Source organism: Sinocyclocheilus rhinocerous, unplaced genomic scaffold (assembly GCF_001515625.1).
Source record: "Sinocyclocheilus rhinocerous isolate Xijiao unplaced genomic scaffold, SAMN03320098_v1.1 scaffold551, whole genome shotgun sequence".
Lineage (NCBI taxonomy): Eukaryota > Metazoa > Chordata > Actinopteri > Cypriniformes > Cyprinidae > Sinocyclocheilus > Sinocyclocheilus rhinocerous.
This window is the reverse complement of record NW_015624564.1, coordinates 1,015,440-1,031,950: the sequence shown is the minus strand read 5'-3', so window position 1 is coordinate 1,031,950 and position 16,511 is coordinate 1,015,440. Positions and strand designations below refer to the sequence as shown.

The 16,511-nt window shown below is 38.2% G+C and overlaps 3 protein-coding genes across 3 annotated transcripts in view; all 3 read left to right on the top strand.

Annotated features, from left to right (window-relative positions):
• The window catches only part of LOC107743567 (transmembrane and TPR repeat-containing protein 1-like), a 30,201-nt gene extending 20,753 nt beyond the window's left edge, over window positions 1-9,448 (top strand). The window contains exons 9-18 of the mRNA XM_016556851.1: window positions 100-213; window positions 397-540; window positions 1,231-1,339; window positions 1,493-1,595; window positions 3,357-3,492; window positions 3,582-3,726; window positions 4,373-4,510; window positions 4,917-5,039; window positions 6,992-7,069; window positions 8,311-9,448. Coding sequence (XP_016412337.1) covers window positions 100-213; window positions 397-540; window positions 1,231-1,339; window positions 1,493-1,595; window positions 3,357-3,492; window positions 3,582-3,726; window positions 4,373-4,510; window positions 4,917-5,039; window positions 6,992-7,069; window positions 8,311-8,433 — 1,213 coding nt within the window. The 3' untranslated portion in view covers window positions 8,434-9,448. The remainder of the gene's footprint in view (window positions 1-99; window positions 214-396; window positions 541-1,230; window positions 1,340-1,492; window positions 1,596-3,356; window positions 3,493-3,581; window positions 3,727-4,372; window positions 4,511-4,916; window positions 5,040-6,991; window positions 7,070-8,310) is intronic.
• Window positions 9,449-10,432: 984 nt separating this feature from the next.
• Window positions 10,433-14,636, top strand: ovch1 (ovochymase 1). Its single transcript, XM_016556866.1, has 14 exons — window positions 10,433-10,522; window positions 10,614-10,623; window positions 10,750-10,818; window positions 10,890-11,076; window positions 11,158-11,233; window positions 11,342-11,531; window positions 11,639-11,778; window positions 12,532-12,685; window positions 12,752-12,790; window positions 12,873-13,092; window positions 13,166-13,320; window positions 13,406-13,510; window positions 14,244-14,380; window positions 14,457-14,636. Exons 1-14 carry the CDS (start codon window positions 10,469-10,471, stop codon window positions 14,616-14,618), a joined length of 1,698 nt encoding a protein of 565 aa, XP_016412352.1. The 5' UTR covers window positions 10,433-10,468; the 3' UTR covers window positions 14,619-14,636.
• A 563-nt stretch (window positions 14,637-15,199) lies between these two features.
• The window catches only part of lmf2b (lipase maturation factor 2b), a 13,274-nt gene continuing 11,962 nt past the window's right edge, over window positions 15,200-16,511 (top strand). Inside the window, exon 1 of the mRNA XM_016556902.1 lies at window positions 15,200-15,390. Coding sequence (XP_016412388.1) covers window positions 15,297-15,390 — 94 coding nt within the window. The 5' untranslated portion in view covers window positions 15,200-15,296. The remainder of the gene's footprint in view (window positions 15,391-16,511) is intronic.

Here is a 16,511-nt window from a genome sequence, read left to right as displayed (position 1 = left end):
CATTCTTTGGATTTTCATCCTTTCAAACTGTAAATACGAAATGTGTTTTCTTTCTCTGTGCCTTCTGGGTCCTGATCTATTTTCTTCCTCGTCCGTCAGGTCTGGCATTCAGACTTTACCTCACAATGCTAAAGTTCATTACAACTATGCCAACTTCCTGAAGGACAGGGGACGAAACCAAGAAGCCATTTACCACTATAAAACAGCCCTCAGGTAAGTGTGTGTATGTGGGCATGAGAGCAATTTGACACTGAATGGTTTTTCTGCTAAAGGAATAATTTCCAATTTCCTTAAATTCCAATACACCTTAATACCCCAGTTTCCTTCATACTTTTAATTAAGAATCAGTGCTTTCATTGACTGTTAATCCGTAAATTGCCTGTGTGTTTTGTATAGACTGTACCCTCGACATGCCAGTGCTCTGAATAATCTGGGCACCCTGACTCACCAGACTGAGGAGGCTGAAGTTTATTACAGGAGAGCGCTGAATATTAACCCTCATCACAACAGAGCTCTCTTCAACCTGGGCAACCTTCTGAAGTAAATACATAAATTCATAACCTTCTGAAGTAACAAATTGGTAACCCTCTGAAGTAAATACTATGGACACCCGTTTCTGCCACTGAATAAAAAATAAAAAGGTAATTTTCTCGCAATTCTGACACCTTTTTTTTCTCCGCAAATTATATATGCGAGATATAAACTATTTTTTTCTCCGTTATATCTCACAATTCTGACTTCTTACAATTGCAAGTATACCTCACAATTCTGACTTTATAACTCGCAATTGCTTGTTATAAAGTCAGATTTCCAAGATATAAACTCACAGTTCTGAGAAAAACGTCAGAATTGTGAGATGTAAACTCATAATTGTGAGGAAAAAAGTAAGAATTGTGAGCAAAAAACTCGCAACTACCTTTTTTTATTTTTATTCAGTGGCGGAAACAAGCTTCCATCAAATACACAAACTGGTAACCTTCTGAAGTAAAGACACAAACGCTATTGCAATATTACTTGTGTCCGAAATCTGAGAATGCTGCATTTGTGTGCCGTATGCCAAGGTTGGAAGGCACCCAGACACATCCAAATGGTGGATAGGATAAAAATAGTGTTTGATGTTGTGGTTCACAGAAGTAATTTTATGTTTTTTGTGCTGCTGCCTTCCGTTTCGGACACAGCCACTGTGTCTGTGCATATGAGGAAGAGGATGATGGTGTTATTGTTTTGCAGGTCTCAGGGGAAGGAGGAAGAGGCGGAGAGGATGTTGAAGGAATCTATTCATTTCGGTCCCCATTTTGCTGATGCCTACTCCAGCCTCGCCTCTCTATACGCTGACCAGGTCTTGCTCTCTGTCATTTGTTCTCGTTTTAGTAAATGAGGCACATACAAAGTGATCTTTTTGGTCTGTTTTTTTCTTTTCTTTTGCAATATCTTATAAAGGCCATGTTTTTTGTAAAAGGATTACTTATTTTTCCCCCTGGATTTTGTGTAGGGACATTCAAAAGAAGCAAATGAAATTTATACCAAGGGTATTGAGAACTGCCCCGACAGTTCTGACCTCCATAACAACTACGGTGTGTTCCTGGTGGACACAGGTGAGAAACTTCTAGAACCCTTTAAACTAGATCAACTCTGCCACGATGCTAGGGTCTTTAAATGGTTGCCAGGGCATTGCGCACGTTATATTTGGTTGATTCATTGTTGCTATGCATTTGCTAGGGTGTTCTAGGTGGTTGCCAGGGCCTTATGCAGTAGCTAAGAAACTCTGTGTGGTTGCTAAGGTGTTCTGGGTGGTTGTCAGGGTGTTATTATGCAGTTGCTGAGGTGTTTTATGTGGTTGGTTCCATGTTGCTAGGGTGTTCTATGTGGTTGCCTGGGCCTTATGCAGTAGCTAAGATGTTCCGGGTGGTTGCTAGGGTGTTCTGGGTGGTTGTCAGGGTGTTATTATGCAGTTGCTGAGGTGTTTTATGTGGTTGGTTCCATGTTGCTAGGGTGTTCTAGGTGGTTGCCTGGGCCTTATGCAGTAGCTAAGATGTTCCAGGTGGTTGCTAGGGTGTTGGTTGGTTTGTGGACACCGGGGTTACACCCCTACTCTTTACGAGAAGTGCCATGGGATTTTTAATGACCACAGAGAGTCAGGACCTCGGTTTAACATCTCATCCGAAGGACGGTGATTTTTGACATCCCATTGATTTTTGATGTCCCCATCACTATACTGGGGCGTTAGGACCCACACAGACCACAGGGTGAGCACCCCCTGCTGGCCTCACTAACACCTCTTCCAACAGCAACCTAGTTTTCCCATGAGGTTGAGACTGACCAGGCTCAACCCTGCTTAGCTTCAGTGGGCAACCAGTCTTGGGCTGCAGGGTGATATGGCTGTGGCTGTTCTGATGTTCTACTGAGGTTTTTTTATGTGTTGTTTCGTTCCATGTTGTTATGTGGTTGCTAGGGTGTTTGTATGCAGTTGCTAAGGTGATCTATGTGGTTGGTTCATTCCATGTTGCTATGTAGTTGCTAGGGGGTTGGTATGCATTTGCTAAGGTGTTCTATGTGATTGATTCCACATTGCTATGTGGTTGCTAGGGTGTTCTTGGTGGTTGCCGGGGCCAAATTGCTATGTGGTTGCTTAGATGTTATATGTGGTTGCTAGGGTGTTGGTATTAGCTTGACTCCATATTGCTGTGCAGTTGCTAGGGTATTTTGGATATTTGCTAGAGCGTTAGTATGCAGCTGCTAAGGTGTGCTATATGGTTGGTTCTATGTTACTATATGGTTTCTAGGGTGTTCTGGAGGTTACTAGGGCATTTACTAAGGTGTTTTATATGCTTGGTTAGTTTCACTTTGCTATGTGGTTGCTAGGGTACTTTGGGTAGTTTTCAGGTTAATGATTGCAGTTGCTAAGATGTTTAAAGTGGATAATAGGGTATTGGTATGCAGTTGCTAAGATGTTTTAGGTGGTTGCCAGGGAATTTTGTGCAGTTGCTGTCGTGTTGTAGGTGGTTGCTAGGGCGTTAGTATGCATTTGTTAAGGTGTTCTACGTGCTTGGTTCCATATTGCCATGTGGTTGCTAGGGTGCTCTGAGCAGTTCCCATTGGTATGCAGTTTTTAAGATATTCCTATGTTGTTGCTAGGATGTTTTAGATGGTTGCTAAGGTCCTCTGGACATTTACCAGGGTTTTTGTGTTCAGTTGCTCAGATATTCTGAGTGGTTTCAGTGCATTGTTTCATGGTTTTTAAAGTGGTTGCCAGGTCATTGCTAGATGATTGTTAGGGTGTTACTATCTCAAATCTCTAGTGCTTCATATCAACCACATAATTATACACAACCTATATATTACCTGTCTCTGTTTAGGTCATGGAGATCGTGCAGCCTTTCATTACCAGGAAGCGGTGCGTCTCAAGCCATCTCACTATGTTGCCATGGTGAACCTGGGTCGTCTTCTTCGCTCGTCCAATGACAATAAAGAGGCGGAGCTATGGTACAAAAGGTAAGATGAGATCAAATGATACCATTATCTAAACGGTGTATCCAGCTTGCACAACTGTAAACTAAATCACATGTGGGTGTGTCTCACAGGGCCCTGCAAGTGGTTCGTAAGGTGGATATCCTGACCCCTCTTGGGGCTTTATACTACAACACCGGTAGATATGAGGAGGCACTGGAGGTTTACAGAGAGGCAGCCACACTTCAGCCCGACAGCACTGATATCTGGCTCGCCCTGGTGAGATTATAGTCACTTTTTAGTCTAAAAAAATCCCACCATTTCCTTTCTCAGTCTTTTTTCCAATCCAACCAGTTAGGTTTAGGTTTGATATTGTTTTAAAGGGATAGTTCACCCAAAAATGAAAATTTGCTGTTATTTTGCTCACCTTCAGCCCATCCAAGATGTAGGTGACTTTTTTTTCTTGAGTAGAACAGTAAAGATTTTTAGCTGAAACTGGTCCTTGGTGATTCATAAAATGCAAGTCAGCGGCTTCTCGATTTTGAGAATAAAAAAAGCATATCATTTTATGAATCACCAAGGACCACGGTTTCAGCTGAAAATCTTCTTTACTGTTCTACTGAAGAAAAAACTCTACATCTTGATGGCCTAAGGGTCAGTAAATTAACAGCAATTTTTCATTTTTTGGGTGAACTATCCCTTTAATTGTCAGCATTGGCACTGGTCTTTGTAAACGGTTTGCTTGGAGTGTTTCAAAGAGTAGAACGTCAGCTTAATTGAGTCTCCACAGACCCTTCAGTGTGATTCACATCACCGCCTTAAGAAACAGAGGCCGGGACCTCTCAGGTTCCTTTCTGGTCGCTCTTTCATTCGCTCTTTCCCTTTTTAACTCGTTTTGTCTCTTCCCATCTCGTTGTCTCCACAGGTGCAGGTTTTAGCCATGGCAGGTCGCTCTGCGGAGGCCGAGAAAATGACCCTGGGCATCATTTCAAAGACCAGCAACTGCATTGAATGTTACCGCTTGTTGTCTGCCATCTACAGCAAACAAGGCAACCACACTGAGGTGCGTGTATGTGTCTTTGTGTGCATCAATTCATGCGCACTCCCTTTTATTACCCCATATTGAAACGGAAAAAACACAAACACAAGGTTTTTTTTCATCTCATTTGGGGCAATGAATCAATTCATCCCGGATCGTAATTTTGCCCCTACCCAATTTCGCCACTGCATTCAGCAGTTCAAAGCACATTTTATTGAATCTCAGACTAGAATAAATTGCATATAATTTCTTTTTATTACTCATGCCTTTACTCATTACTTTATTACTTCAGTTTAGCGGTTCTCTGCCTCAAAGAGAAATCTATATGCCTCCTGAGAGATGAAGAACCTCAGCAAGAAGAAGTTCAGCACTAGTTTTGAGCTTAATGAGTGTGTGTGTGTGTGTGTGTGTGTGTGTGTGTGTGTTTCAGGCATTGGATGCATTGAAGACAGCACTGCAGCAGGAGCCGTCAGACCCTGCTGTGAAGGCAGAGCTGCACTTCTCCATGGGCAACCAGCTCAGAGAGATGAACGAGCTTGATCGAGCCTTCCAGGTAACTACATCTGCAGCTGTCAATGTCAGGGAAGAGCTCTTCAAATATTCCCTTTCTTCACATTCTTGTTTACTATGTCTTAGCTTGCCTATAGACAGTTCACGGACCGATTGATGCATATCACACACAAAAATTGCAAGAGCTTTACCCAGATGGAAAGCTCTAATTTGATTGTCTAGATTTATACAAAATCCAAGAGTAAAGATATACAGGTTTTTATCAGTCCTCTGAGAGGATTTGATGTTTATTTTTTTGTTTCGATTGATTTACTTTTTACCTTCTATGAAAAGCATTGTATTTTTCATAAAGAGAGAAATATTTTCCATAAAGAAAATAAAGCTTTAACTTAGGACCATAAATATTTTTTACAACAATAAATTCTCAATAGCTTGTGTAAAAAAAACTAAAAAATCCTATAAATGTAATGTGAAGGAAGAAAATAATGAAACATTATTTAAATATATCAGTATGAATAAAATATTATAATATAATAATTATATTTTATTATTGTTTAAATAAAATGAAATATACCTATACTTTATCGACACGAATTGATAGGTGCAACAACAAACAACCACCCCCAAATAGTCTATAAACAAAGCATCAGGCTGTCTTTGAGTTCACATGAACAACGGTTAAAGTTACTCGTTGTCAGGCTACAGAAGAATACCATAATTCCTCCATTGAATTAGGCCTAAGACATCGAGAGTCACGCAGACCTATAACAACCCAGCCACAACACATAATTGCGAATAACATGCCTTACACAGAATCGACCACCGAGTCCAGCGTTTATATTTTTTCTACGAATCTTTGGGTTAACATGTACTAAACATGAGTGGAATTTGCACCGCAGCGCCCCCACACCTTGATGCTCATGACAAGAATAGCATGTATAGTTATCTTTATTGAAGTGAATTAGGTTTAATTCGCCGTCATGCATGAATGAATGATATTTTTGCAATTTTACACATAATAATCCACGATGATCACATTACACAAAACTGAAATTGCACATCAAAATAACACATTGTCAATATTTTTTGAGACCCCCCAAAATTTCACAAATCCTGTTTTCAGGGGAGCCCATGTTTTATTAAGGGGAGCCGAGCTCCCCCTAGCTCCCCCGTAGTTCGCACCCTGCATACATGTCAAGATATATATCAGTTTTGGTTTCAGGGTTATATCCATAACAATAAACATAAAAGACTGAGATTGGTTGTTTGACATGTAAATCAGGCCCCTTCCTGTTTAATTCTCGGTCAGAATAACCTGAAATATGGATCCATTTTGCTGATAGTCTGTCTACATGAGACTAAATGTTGGGTAATTGTGTTCTCTGCTGCTTGCTGTTTCTCTCACCTTCACACTGTTGCTTGCCAGTGCCCTGATACAGTCACCGGAACATCACCCATCTCTTTTCATCTCCAAATATAAACAGTCCAGACTTTGTCTTGCGCTGGAAGCTTTGTCTTTAACCTCGGTGTTTCTTAACATCCTGGCTGCCTTAAGGGGACTAAGTTTCTTCGGCAGGATTTCTGATTAGCACGAGGACTGTTTTGGTTGCATTCTTCGATCCTGGACTCATTCCAGGTCTCCCGCTAATATTTGGCCTGTAGTTCTACTTTTATTTAGACCACAAAAGGACAGACGAGAGCAGGCTGGTCTCAGGTTTACATAATTCTGCTATCCAGTTCAAAGCTCGGTTATAAAGCCCTGAACAAAAAGGCTTTTTGCGGTATTTCAACACCACATCTGCGGTAGAGCCAGACTGTTAAATGCGCCTCCAGTGCTTTTTTTTTAATCTTGAATGGATCGTGTTTCTTACATGGCCCAAAACTCTTATAAAAGGTTGAATCTCACTGGTGGTTTAATACTGTTGAATTCATCACTGGCTATATCTCATGCATATACCATATATAATATGTCATGTGTTGATCTAATGTTTCCAGAGCTACAAGCTTGCTGTTGAGCTCAAACCTGACCAATCACAAGCCTGGATGAATATGGGCGGCATTCAGCATATCAAGGTATGATGGCTTAGTTTTGAGGTCTGATGAAAAATGATAAGAAATTTCACCACAAAATTAAAAGGAAAAATATATTTTGCATAAGGAAAAAAATCGAAGGCTTTGGTTAGGATGAATAACTGACATTATTTTCAAGATAATATTTTTTCAATAGCTTGTAAACAAATTCCTTTTACTGTAATGTGAAGGGAAACATAATGATACATTATATAAATATATATTAATACAGGATCATAAATAATTGTGACATTATTTTTGTGATAATATGTTCTCAGTAGCTTGTATAATAAATTCCTATTACTGTAATGTGAAGGAACACATAATGAACGTATATAATAATTAAATTTTATCATGCTTAGTAATACAAATTAAATATGAAAAAAGTAAAATATAATAATGTTAATAATTAAAATTTAAATATTAAATAACAATTAATATGCCATTTAAAAATATGTAAAACACAATTGTGAAAAAATGAACCAGTATGGTCTCATTTTATATAAAAATATATTTTAAAATGGGATACATTTTCTTGAGATACAAAATTACATAAAATAATTTGTAGTGAATTGTATCTTTTGTTTTCAATTAAGCATACATTTATTTAAATGTTTAAATTATAATAATTTATAATTTAAAGCATAAAAATCATGTTAATATATTAATAATTTAGTCACAGTTTGTTAAAACCATTAAAAAATAATTTAAAAACCATTCTAAATTTTAAAAAAAAAATCATTGAGTTTTATTACTGTATTACAGTAATAATGAGATTTTTTTTAAGTAAAATTATAGTAGTGACACTTTAAGGTCCTATTAGTTATTGTTGGTTAGTGATTAACTAACATGAAGTAACAATGAGCAAAACATTTGTTGCAGTATTTATTCATCTTTCCTAATACTAGTTAAAAAAATACATCTGATCGTTGTTAGTTCATGTTAGCTCAGGTCCATTAAATAATATTAACATATACAACTTTTGATTTTACTAACATATTAGTAGATGTTGTAATTATCATTAACTACAAGTAATAAATTCTTTAGAAGTATATTCATGTTAACTAATGTTAACAAATAGAAACCTTATTGTAAAGTAGGATCAAAATTGTCACAATGCATATATAAATTCTTATTTATTCCTTTTGATTAGATGAAAAATGACCTGGACATTTTCTCATGCCATTGTAACCTGAACTGTTGTGTGCTTGTTTTCGATTATTTATTTATTTGTATTTTTTTAGGGAGACTATGCAGCAGCAAGAATGTACTACCAAAGAGCTCTTCTCCTCTCACCCGGCTCCAAACTGCTGAAGGAAAACCTGGCCAAGCTGGACAGACTAGAGAAAAAACTCCAAGGGGCCTAGAGGAACAGCGTGACCTGAACTCAACTGTCAGACAAATGATGAAGGACAAGCAACTGAGAGACAGAAGGGTGAAGAGAAGGGCCGAACTAAGATATGCAAACTACGGTTTGGACTCAGGAGATGATTAATGACCGCTTCCTTCCCCTCTAGAGTTTACAGAGAGGCTCTAGGATTGAACTAATCCAAAAGACTGAATTTTTTAGCCTCTACATCCAGGGCTGGTACCATTGACCTCAACACATCACTGCAGTATCTCACAGCAACATATTTCAGAAGTTCTCATCATTTTCCCCATGTGTCGTCCCAAGACGAGCACTCAGACCAGCACAAATTGAGCGTTTGTTGTTCTTGTTTTAATCGGAGCAGAGGGTACCATCTCTGAGAGGGATTTTTTCAGAGCCGTTCCACTCGACCACTGCAGCTCCGTTCTGCTTCGCTGGCTGCAAAACCTCAGAAAGCATTTCAGACAAATGCTGTGAGTTATTAAATATGGCAAGCCGTCTACTGTGTTCCATGAACACGGCTGATCAGTTGTAGGTGGTCTGCTTGCATTTTGTTTTTTTCTCTCACAAGGATTTTGTGAGTGATTTAAATGAAGGAAAAACGTGACAGAGTCGTTCATCATGTGCTTTAATTTGATCTTTTATCTTGTTCATGCATCAATATTGTGGAATGTATCTTGGACTAAAGGCATATTGACCTGTGCAGTGAATTACATATCATTTTTATCCTCATAAGCTATAATACTGAAGTCTCTTTAAATTGGAATTACATTATCATACATAATGGCGTATCCTTGAACTAGGTCATTAAATGGATTTTAGTCCATATTTTCGGTGGCCAGAATTTGTTATGCGGTACTCTTGATTATACCGAAATCTTTGCACTTACATTTCGTTGCCATAGGAACTGTTGTCAAGAACTTTTCTTGAATTCAGCAGCAGCCGTGCTAAACATGTCATAGCAGAAACCAATGTGAAGTAATGTATGATTATTTAATAAATATTATCCAATACCAGTGAATGTGTGCTTGTGGTTGAAGATGCTGATATTGCTCTGGGTGGGCAATTATGTATGCAATCACTTTTTATCAAAATAGCTGTCCAAGGCCAGGTGTTAAACTACCCATACACACAGAAATGCATTGTTCTGTAATTCGGTATACATCCCACTTTTTTTAAAATCATCATTAAAATACACACAGATCTGGTATAGAAAAGGATTTAGCAAGACAGTCTTTGCTTCTGAATTTGCAATATGATTCACATTTGATTTCATCTAACCTAACAATATTTTTCATCTCAGACACTGGTACATGAGAGAATGCTGCATGATCTTGAACGAGACAAACAGCTATTTCATATTTAAACAGCTTTTGCATATTTAAACATGTTACAAGTGTAAATATTGCTTTTAGAAGTGCTCTGAAAATCCATGTTTACTGAGAATGCACAAAAACATTGTGAGAATGTAAAAAGAGAAAATGAAATGGCATAAATGGATTAAATCTGAAAATATAGGTTTCATTTTATATATATATATATATATATATACATACATACAGTGTGTGTATTGTGTTATTATATTATATTGTTATTGTAATGAAAAGATGCAAATGAGGCTTTTTCACTAGTGGTCACAGACTATAATGACGTTTTAAATTGAGTTGTCTGAATGAATGATACAGTTAAGCATATGGTAGGCTTTTCCATATGAGACACATTCTTTTATCAAACAATGGAAATTAGTAATAAAAACACTGTGACTAAAGTTTAGTATCCTGGTGTGACTAGCCAGAACAATGATGCAGATTGGTTTAGACGCTCACTTTTACTTTCTGCGTGTATTTTCAGCAGTGCATTATAAATATAATGTCAACAGATTGTTGCAATAATGGAAGATTTGTTGTGCAAAACATGGAAGTAAATTACAATTTCGATCCACAGGGCGTGTAGTTTAACGCGCGAAAGCTTGGATCTGTGCTGACCTCTAGTGGTGAAACTCTGAATTATTCCCTTTAGTTAATTAAGTTCTGATGGCGCCACAGGTGTATATTTTCTGTGCGTGTTGCTGTCTTGCAACGCCTTTTGTAAGCTTCTCCGCTCATTTTTAAAAACACATTTGTGAACATGCATAAAAAGTATTTATTTATTTTAATGCTCTCTCTTAATTGGACAAAGGCCGACCCTGGTGAGACTCAGCTACTTAGGAAACATGTCTCAAGCTGTTGTTTGTGAACTCATGTTACCTAAGATTTGAATAACTTGCCTTGTTCATGTGATTTCCTACGTCATATAGTGTATTATTTCTTTTAAGATGCTAAAGAGAATCCCAATAGAGGTACTTCAGCTGAGACAAACTGCATCTTTGGCAATGGATGTTATGGTAAGGCTGAGTTCATAATGTATTACTTCTTCCGCTGGCCTGCAAATATGATTCCTCGCACTGTTTTTCAGACCAGGCTGGTATTCGTGCCTTCATCCCAGAGAAGGATGAGGAGGAGAGCCGGATTATAGGTGGGCAGGAGGCATGGGCACATTCATGGCCGTGGCAGGTGTCCCTGCAGTACTCAGAAATGCCAGCCTGCGGGGCAGCCATCCTCGACCTGCGGTGGGTTATTACCGCCTGCCACTGCTTCAAACGGTAAGCCCACCGGCACTTGTCTATAAAACCTCTATGAGTGCAAATATGTGTCTTAAAACCAAAATTCATGTTTGTGAACAGTTATAAAAAGGCGTCACTGTGGAAGGCAGTGGCTGGAATGCACAATTTGGAGAATATGAATGAATCCTGCCATCAAGTGAGTGTCTGTGTGTGTTTATTTACATCTCACACCCTTCTAATGTGGATCTTTTGTTTTAATTTATACCATTTTAATTTGTATAACTCCCTTGTGTTTTATTTAAAGACTGTAGAGGTGGAAAATATCATCTCCCACAAGGGCTACAACCAAAAGACAAACGAGAATGATATTGCCCTGGTGAAACTGCAGAGTCCCCTGCTGTTTAATGAGTGTGTGAGGCCTGTTGGCATCTTAAACAATGACTTGTCCCCTCAGGAAACCTGTACTGTCACCGGCTGGGGCGCCATCAGAGAGAGTAAGGCCCTTAATAGCAGGAATATGTTAACCTTGTCCTGTATAACCTGTGTAATGGGCTTCATAGGTAGTGGTTATATGTGATTAGATGAATTTGTCTCTTTATAGATGGGCCTCGTGCCTCCAGACTTCAAGAGGTCAATGTAACTGTTTTTGAGCCACAAACATGTAACAAATATTACAGAGGGAAAATGCTTAAGTTTATGATGTGTGCCGGAGCAGAGGAAGGCGGAATGGATGCATGTCAGGTAAACATTTGCATTTTTTTTTTCTGACAAATACCTGAAGAGTTACTTCATGTCAGTCAGTGACATGATGCTCTTTTTTGTTCTATTAATTAATTTATTAAAAAATGTGATATACATAAAGTAAAAATATCAGGGTCATACAGCTACCCTGATATAAGGAAGAATAAAATTAAGTAATTTCTTTATTTTTATTTCTTAGAAAAATATGTATAGGAATTATTAATAAAATAGAATAATAATTAAAATATAAAAATATGTATAAATAAATAAAGCTTGTCTGCTGAATCAAAGCCATGTGATTAATATGATTAATATTAATAATCACATTAATAAATGATTAATATTGAATTAAGTGATATTAATAATGATAATCATATTATTATTATTAATGTAATATTAAATTATGTATAAAAAACACATCATAATCATCAAAATATTGTTTATGAAATATTATTATAAATATTTATAAATAAAACTGGTCTGCCAAATCATAGCCATAAACCTTTTATAATAATAAAAAAAAAAAATTATTATATAAAAATAATATAATGGTGATAAAGTATACGTGTGTGTGTATATGTGTCAAGGTCAGTTAGACCTTTTATGACGGCAATGTTAGTTTAGGTTGTAAAATGTCATGTGGTGCGGCTGTCCAAATAGCTTAATGACATTTATGAATGATTAATTAATCATTTTAAACAAGATTTTTCCTTTTCCTTTATTGTGAACACTCATTGACCCCCTCTGGATCAGGGCGACTCTGGTGGGCCCCTCTCATGTTTCACAGATGATAGGTACAAGCTTGCTGGAGTGGTCAGCTGGGGGGTCGGGTGTGGTCGGGCCCAAAGACCAGGGGTCTACACCACATTATACCACTACAAGCAATGGATCGAGTCTTCAATACTTGGTATGTACTTTCAGATTTCAGTGATGTGTCAGTGGCTGCTATTTTTTTTTTGCTTGTATTATATAGGTGAACTCGTTTCTGACGACTCTGGAGCAGATTCAACTGGTAAGAGACTCTTGTACCTCATCATGTAACTTTTCGATTGCTTTAGTCATCATTCATGTCCATTTCCATGTCGTGTCTTCAGTGCAGTGTGGTCAGGCCAAAATTGAGTCCTGCCAACTCCCCGGTGACTTGGCGCAGGTGGTGTCCTCTGTGGATGGCACATTCAAGGTGGAGAACATGAGCGAGGCATGTGCGAACTCCTGGCCGTGGCATGTCAGCCTCCAGAGCCACGATACGCATTACTGTAGTGGCGTCCTCGTTCACCCCCGCTGGGTTCTTGCACCGCGCCATTGCCTTCCCAGGTAAGCCCGATGAGTTTAATGATCTACGTTCAGCATTTGTCCCTCAGTGATGCTCTGACAGTTTGTCCCACAGTGCTGGAGATGTTGTGGTCTTGGGAGCTCATGACCTGAACTTCATGTCGGGTCAGACTGCAGCTGTGGAAAGCGTGCAGAGTTTGGCTTACGATGGCAGCTTCCCACCGGCCTCCGATCTCTCCATGATCCGCTTATCTGTCCCAGCTCGAATCGGTATAGAATCACATGACCTTATCTGTTTTTCATGAGATCCTGCTCAACAATCAGAGTTGTACAGCTTAACGTTTGCTCCATCCAGGGCCAATGATATTTCCGGTGTGCATAACAGATAAAGATGATGAAATGGTTAATGAAGATAACTCATCTTGTGTGACAACTGGTTGGGGAACAAGAAAAGCTACCTGTGAGTTAACAGTGTTCAGCATTAAAACCAATATAAAATAGCATTTTCAACCCAGTTTACTTTCATTTTATTTTCAATATATTCAACAAACCAATTGTTCTATGTAGGTCATGGACGGTTGTTTTTATTTTATCATTTCATTTGATTTTTATTATTATTTTTATTTTTTCCATCCATCCATTCTCCAAACCACTTGTCCTATGTAGGTCATGGATTTTGATTTTATCCCCATCCATTTGTTCTATTTTTTCCCATCTATTCTCCAAATAGCTTGTTCCATGTTGGTCATGGATGGTTATTTAATTTAATTTTCTTTCTTATTTTTTTGATTGATTTTATTTGATTGATTGATTGATTTTCCATCCATCTGTTCTCCAAACCACTTGTCCCATGTACTGTTGCATGGATGCTGGAGCTTGTCCCATATTCTTGTGCCAAAGGCAGGGAAATGTCTTGGATGGATGGTTATATTATTATTTTTGATTTGATTAATTGGAGGAACATGCATTGCTAAGTCATGCACAAGAAGACCAGAAACCTATTTTAAGTTAATGGGGTGAATCTTGAGTTCATGTTGACTTTACATCTGAAAATATGGAAAATGAATGATAAATGGAAACACCACAGTTTTCTGTGAAATATTTATTGTCCATTGCTACTTTGTACTTGCTCCTTCCTCAAACACATGCTAACATTTTCTTTTAGTAGTTATGTTTTATTTTCCTCATATTAGTGGATCTGCACCCTGATATTCTACATATGGCCAGAATTAAGCCTCTTTCTGAGAAAGCCTGCATGACGGGCTGGGGTGACCGTTTCAACATGAAATCCCTCCTATGTACGGATGCAGCAGCCTCCACCTCCTGCTTGGTACAGTCTTACAGTAGTTTCAACAATCACTATTCACATGCACATGTCCTGGTCACTTAAATTCTTTGTTATATAGGGGGACTCTGGCGCACCCCTTATGTGTGAAAAAAATGGGGTCTACTACCTTGTAGGACTAACAACATGGGGCGGCAAGAAATGTGAACCTCGGAAACCGGCTGTGTTCACTCGAGTGTCGGCCTATCACTCATGGATACAAACTTTTATCAGAAATGCCTAAAATCTTTAATAAAGCTATATTAAAATATTCATTAAACTCCTTGTGTGGCTTGTTGTCATGTTGTTTGCAAAGCAATACTTTCTTTAATCACGTTTTATGTATAAGCAAGAAAAAATGACCCATTTAACTTTATATAAAAGTTATTTTCAGGTTTCATAACTTGCTCGGAAAACTAACAATCATTATTTGACGCTTGGCTAGTTGTTCTGCTTTCGAAATTATATTGTGACGTTCACCCATGAGCCACAAATTCAAACTAGTGAACAAATCATTTTAAATAGAATCTTTAAGTGAATCGATTGAACCGGTTCAAAAATTGATTCATTTTCGAATCGGTTTCTCGAATCACACTCTCTTTTTGGTTTTCTGACATACAAAACAGTCACTGTAAATTCATTTTAGTATGATTAAATGAAAATGATATTTAGGTTTTAAACGGCTCTTTGTAACGTTTTGGTTTTGGAGAATTTTGTTGGAATGCCAGGGACCGCGTGATTACGTAAGGACGTAAAAGAACCGAATGAGCTGTTCAAAAGAACCGATTCTCGGAAGAGAATCGGACTTACCATTACTAATTCAAACTCCACCCCTCCGATTCCACTTCATTTTTCCAATGAGCTTCAGCTCTCGAATCACCCGAAACAAAGTGGCACCTCATCCCTCCAGCAAGCCGCCAAGATGGGGGAAGTAAAAACGCCCAGACAATGGTTCTTGTGGAGCATTGCACTTATTTACGTGTGTGCTTTTGCATCCATCTACGTTCAAATACCAGGTAGGGAAGTTAATGTGTTATTTGCAGATGGATGTTTTGCGGCTATGGTGGATTTTGGGTGCGGCACTAATGAGTGGTTGCGTTTACACTTGAACTTAAACTGTGTTGTGGAATGTCGGCGAAAACAAAACGGATTTCCTTTGATTGATTGATTGATTCATTCATTCATTCATTCATTGGCGCTAATCGTTCGTTCACCTGCAAAATCGTGTCACGGGGATCATTCTCACTTTTCAGTTCAAACTTTTGAAGGACCTCGTGCACAAACAGCATCTCCATGATGAAGGAGCAGAGCTGAATTTGCGCAGTAGACTTAATATTTTTAAATGAGATTTCTGAACTTCAAGATAACTAGACATAATGCCCGAATGAATAGAGCAGCACTGCTTCAATTCCTCCACATGTGTTGATATTTGGGAGCCCCGCCAGTTAGTGCTGAGTGCGCACTGTAGTTACCCGTCATCACTCAGGGGCCTATGAGCTTTTTAACGTTTGATGCATATGCCATGTGTATGGTGTGTTCAAGCCTTTTTTTGTTAAACTGCTGCATGTACTGTACCAACACATTTCAAAGTGTCAATAAGCTCCACTCAGCCCGTGTACAAAGAATCACCTCATCCAGTTTAAAAAGCTCTCACCTCTAAGCATTGTTACTCATACATTTGCAATGTGTTACCAAGTGCAGGATTACACACTCTCTTTCTCTCTGTAAATATGCATGTATGTGTGCGTGCATACACGGTATAGACTGGGTGGGTTTATTTCTGTATTGGCACATACCTCAAAGTTTTTGCTGCAAAAAAAAAAAATGCAATTTAACGTTTGCACCAGAATAGGCCAAGAAAAATGGCAATAATGAAAACACATTGACCTTTTGTGAAGGCATTCCCCAGTAGTAATGTTGTCATACTCTATGGGGTAAGTTGTCACGATGGATTTTATAATAGGCTTTTTGGAAAATAACATGTATTATATGCAATTTCATGAACTGCAACTGTAAAGGTACTGTACAAAAATAGCAAATTGTGTGTATGTATATAATATTTTCTGTATATAATGTGTGTGTGTGTGTGTGTGTATACATATACATACATACATACATACATACATACATACATACA

Coding starts and splice junctions, on each gene's coding strand:
- ovch1 (XM_016556866.1), top strand. CDS start 10,469: ATGGCGCCACAGGTGTATATTTTCTGTGCGTGTTGCTGTCTTGCAACG. Junction 10,819..10,889: donor CTTTGGCAATGGATGTTATG/GTAAGGCTGAGT, acceptor ACTGTTTTTCAG/ACCAGGCTGGTATTCGTGCC. Junction 11,077..11,157: donor GCCTGCCACTGCTTCAAACG/GTAAGCCCACCG, acceptor GTTTGTGAACAG/TTATAAAAAGGCGTCACTGT.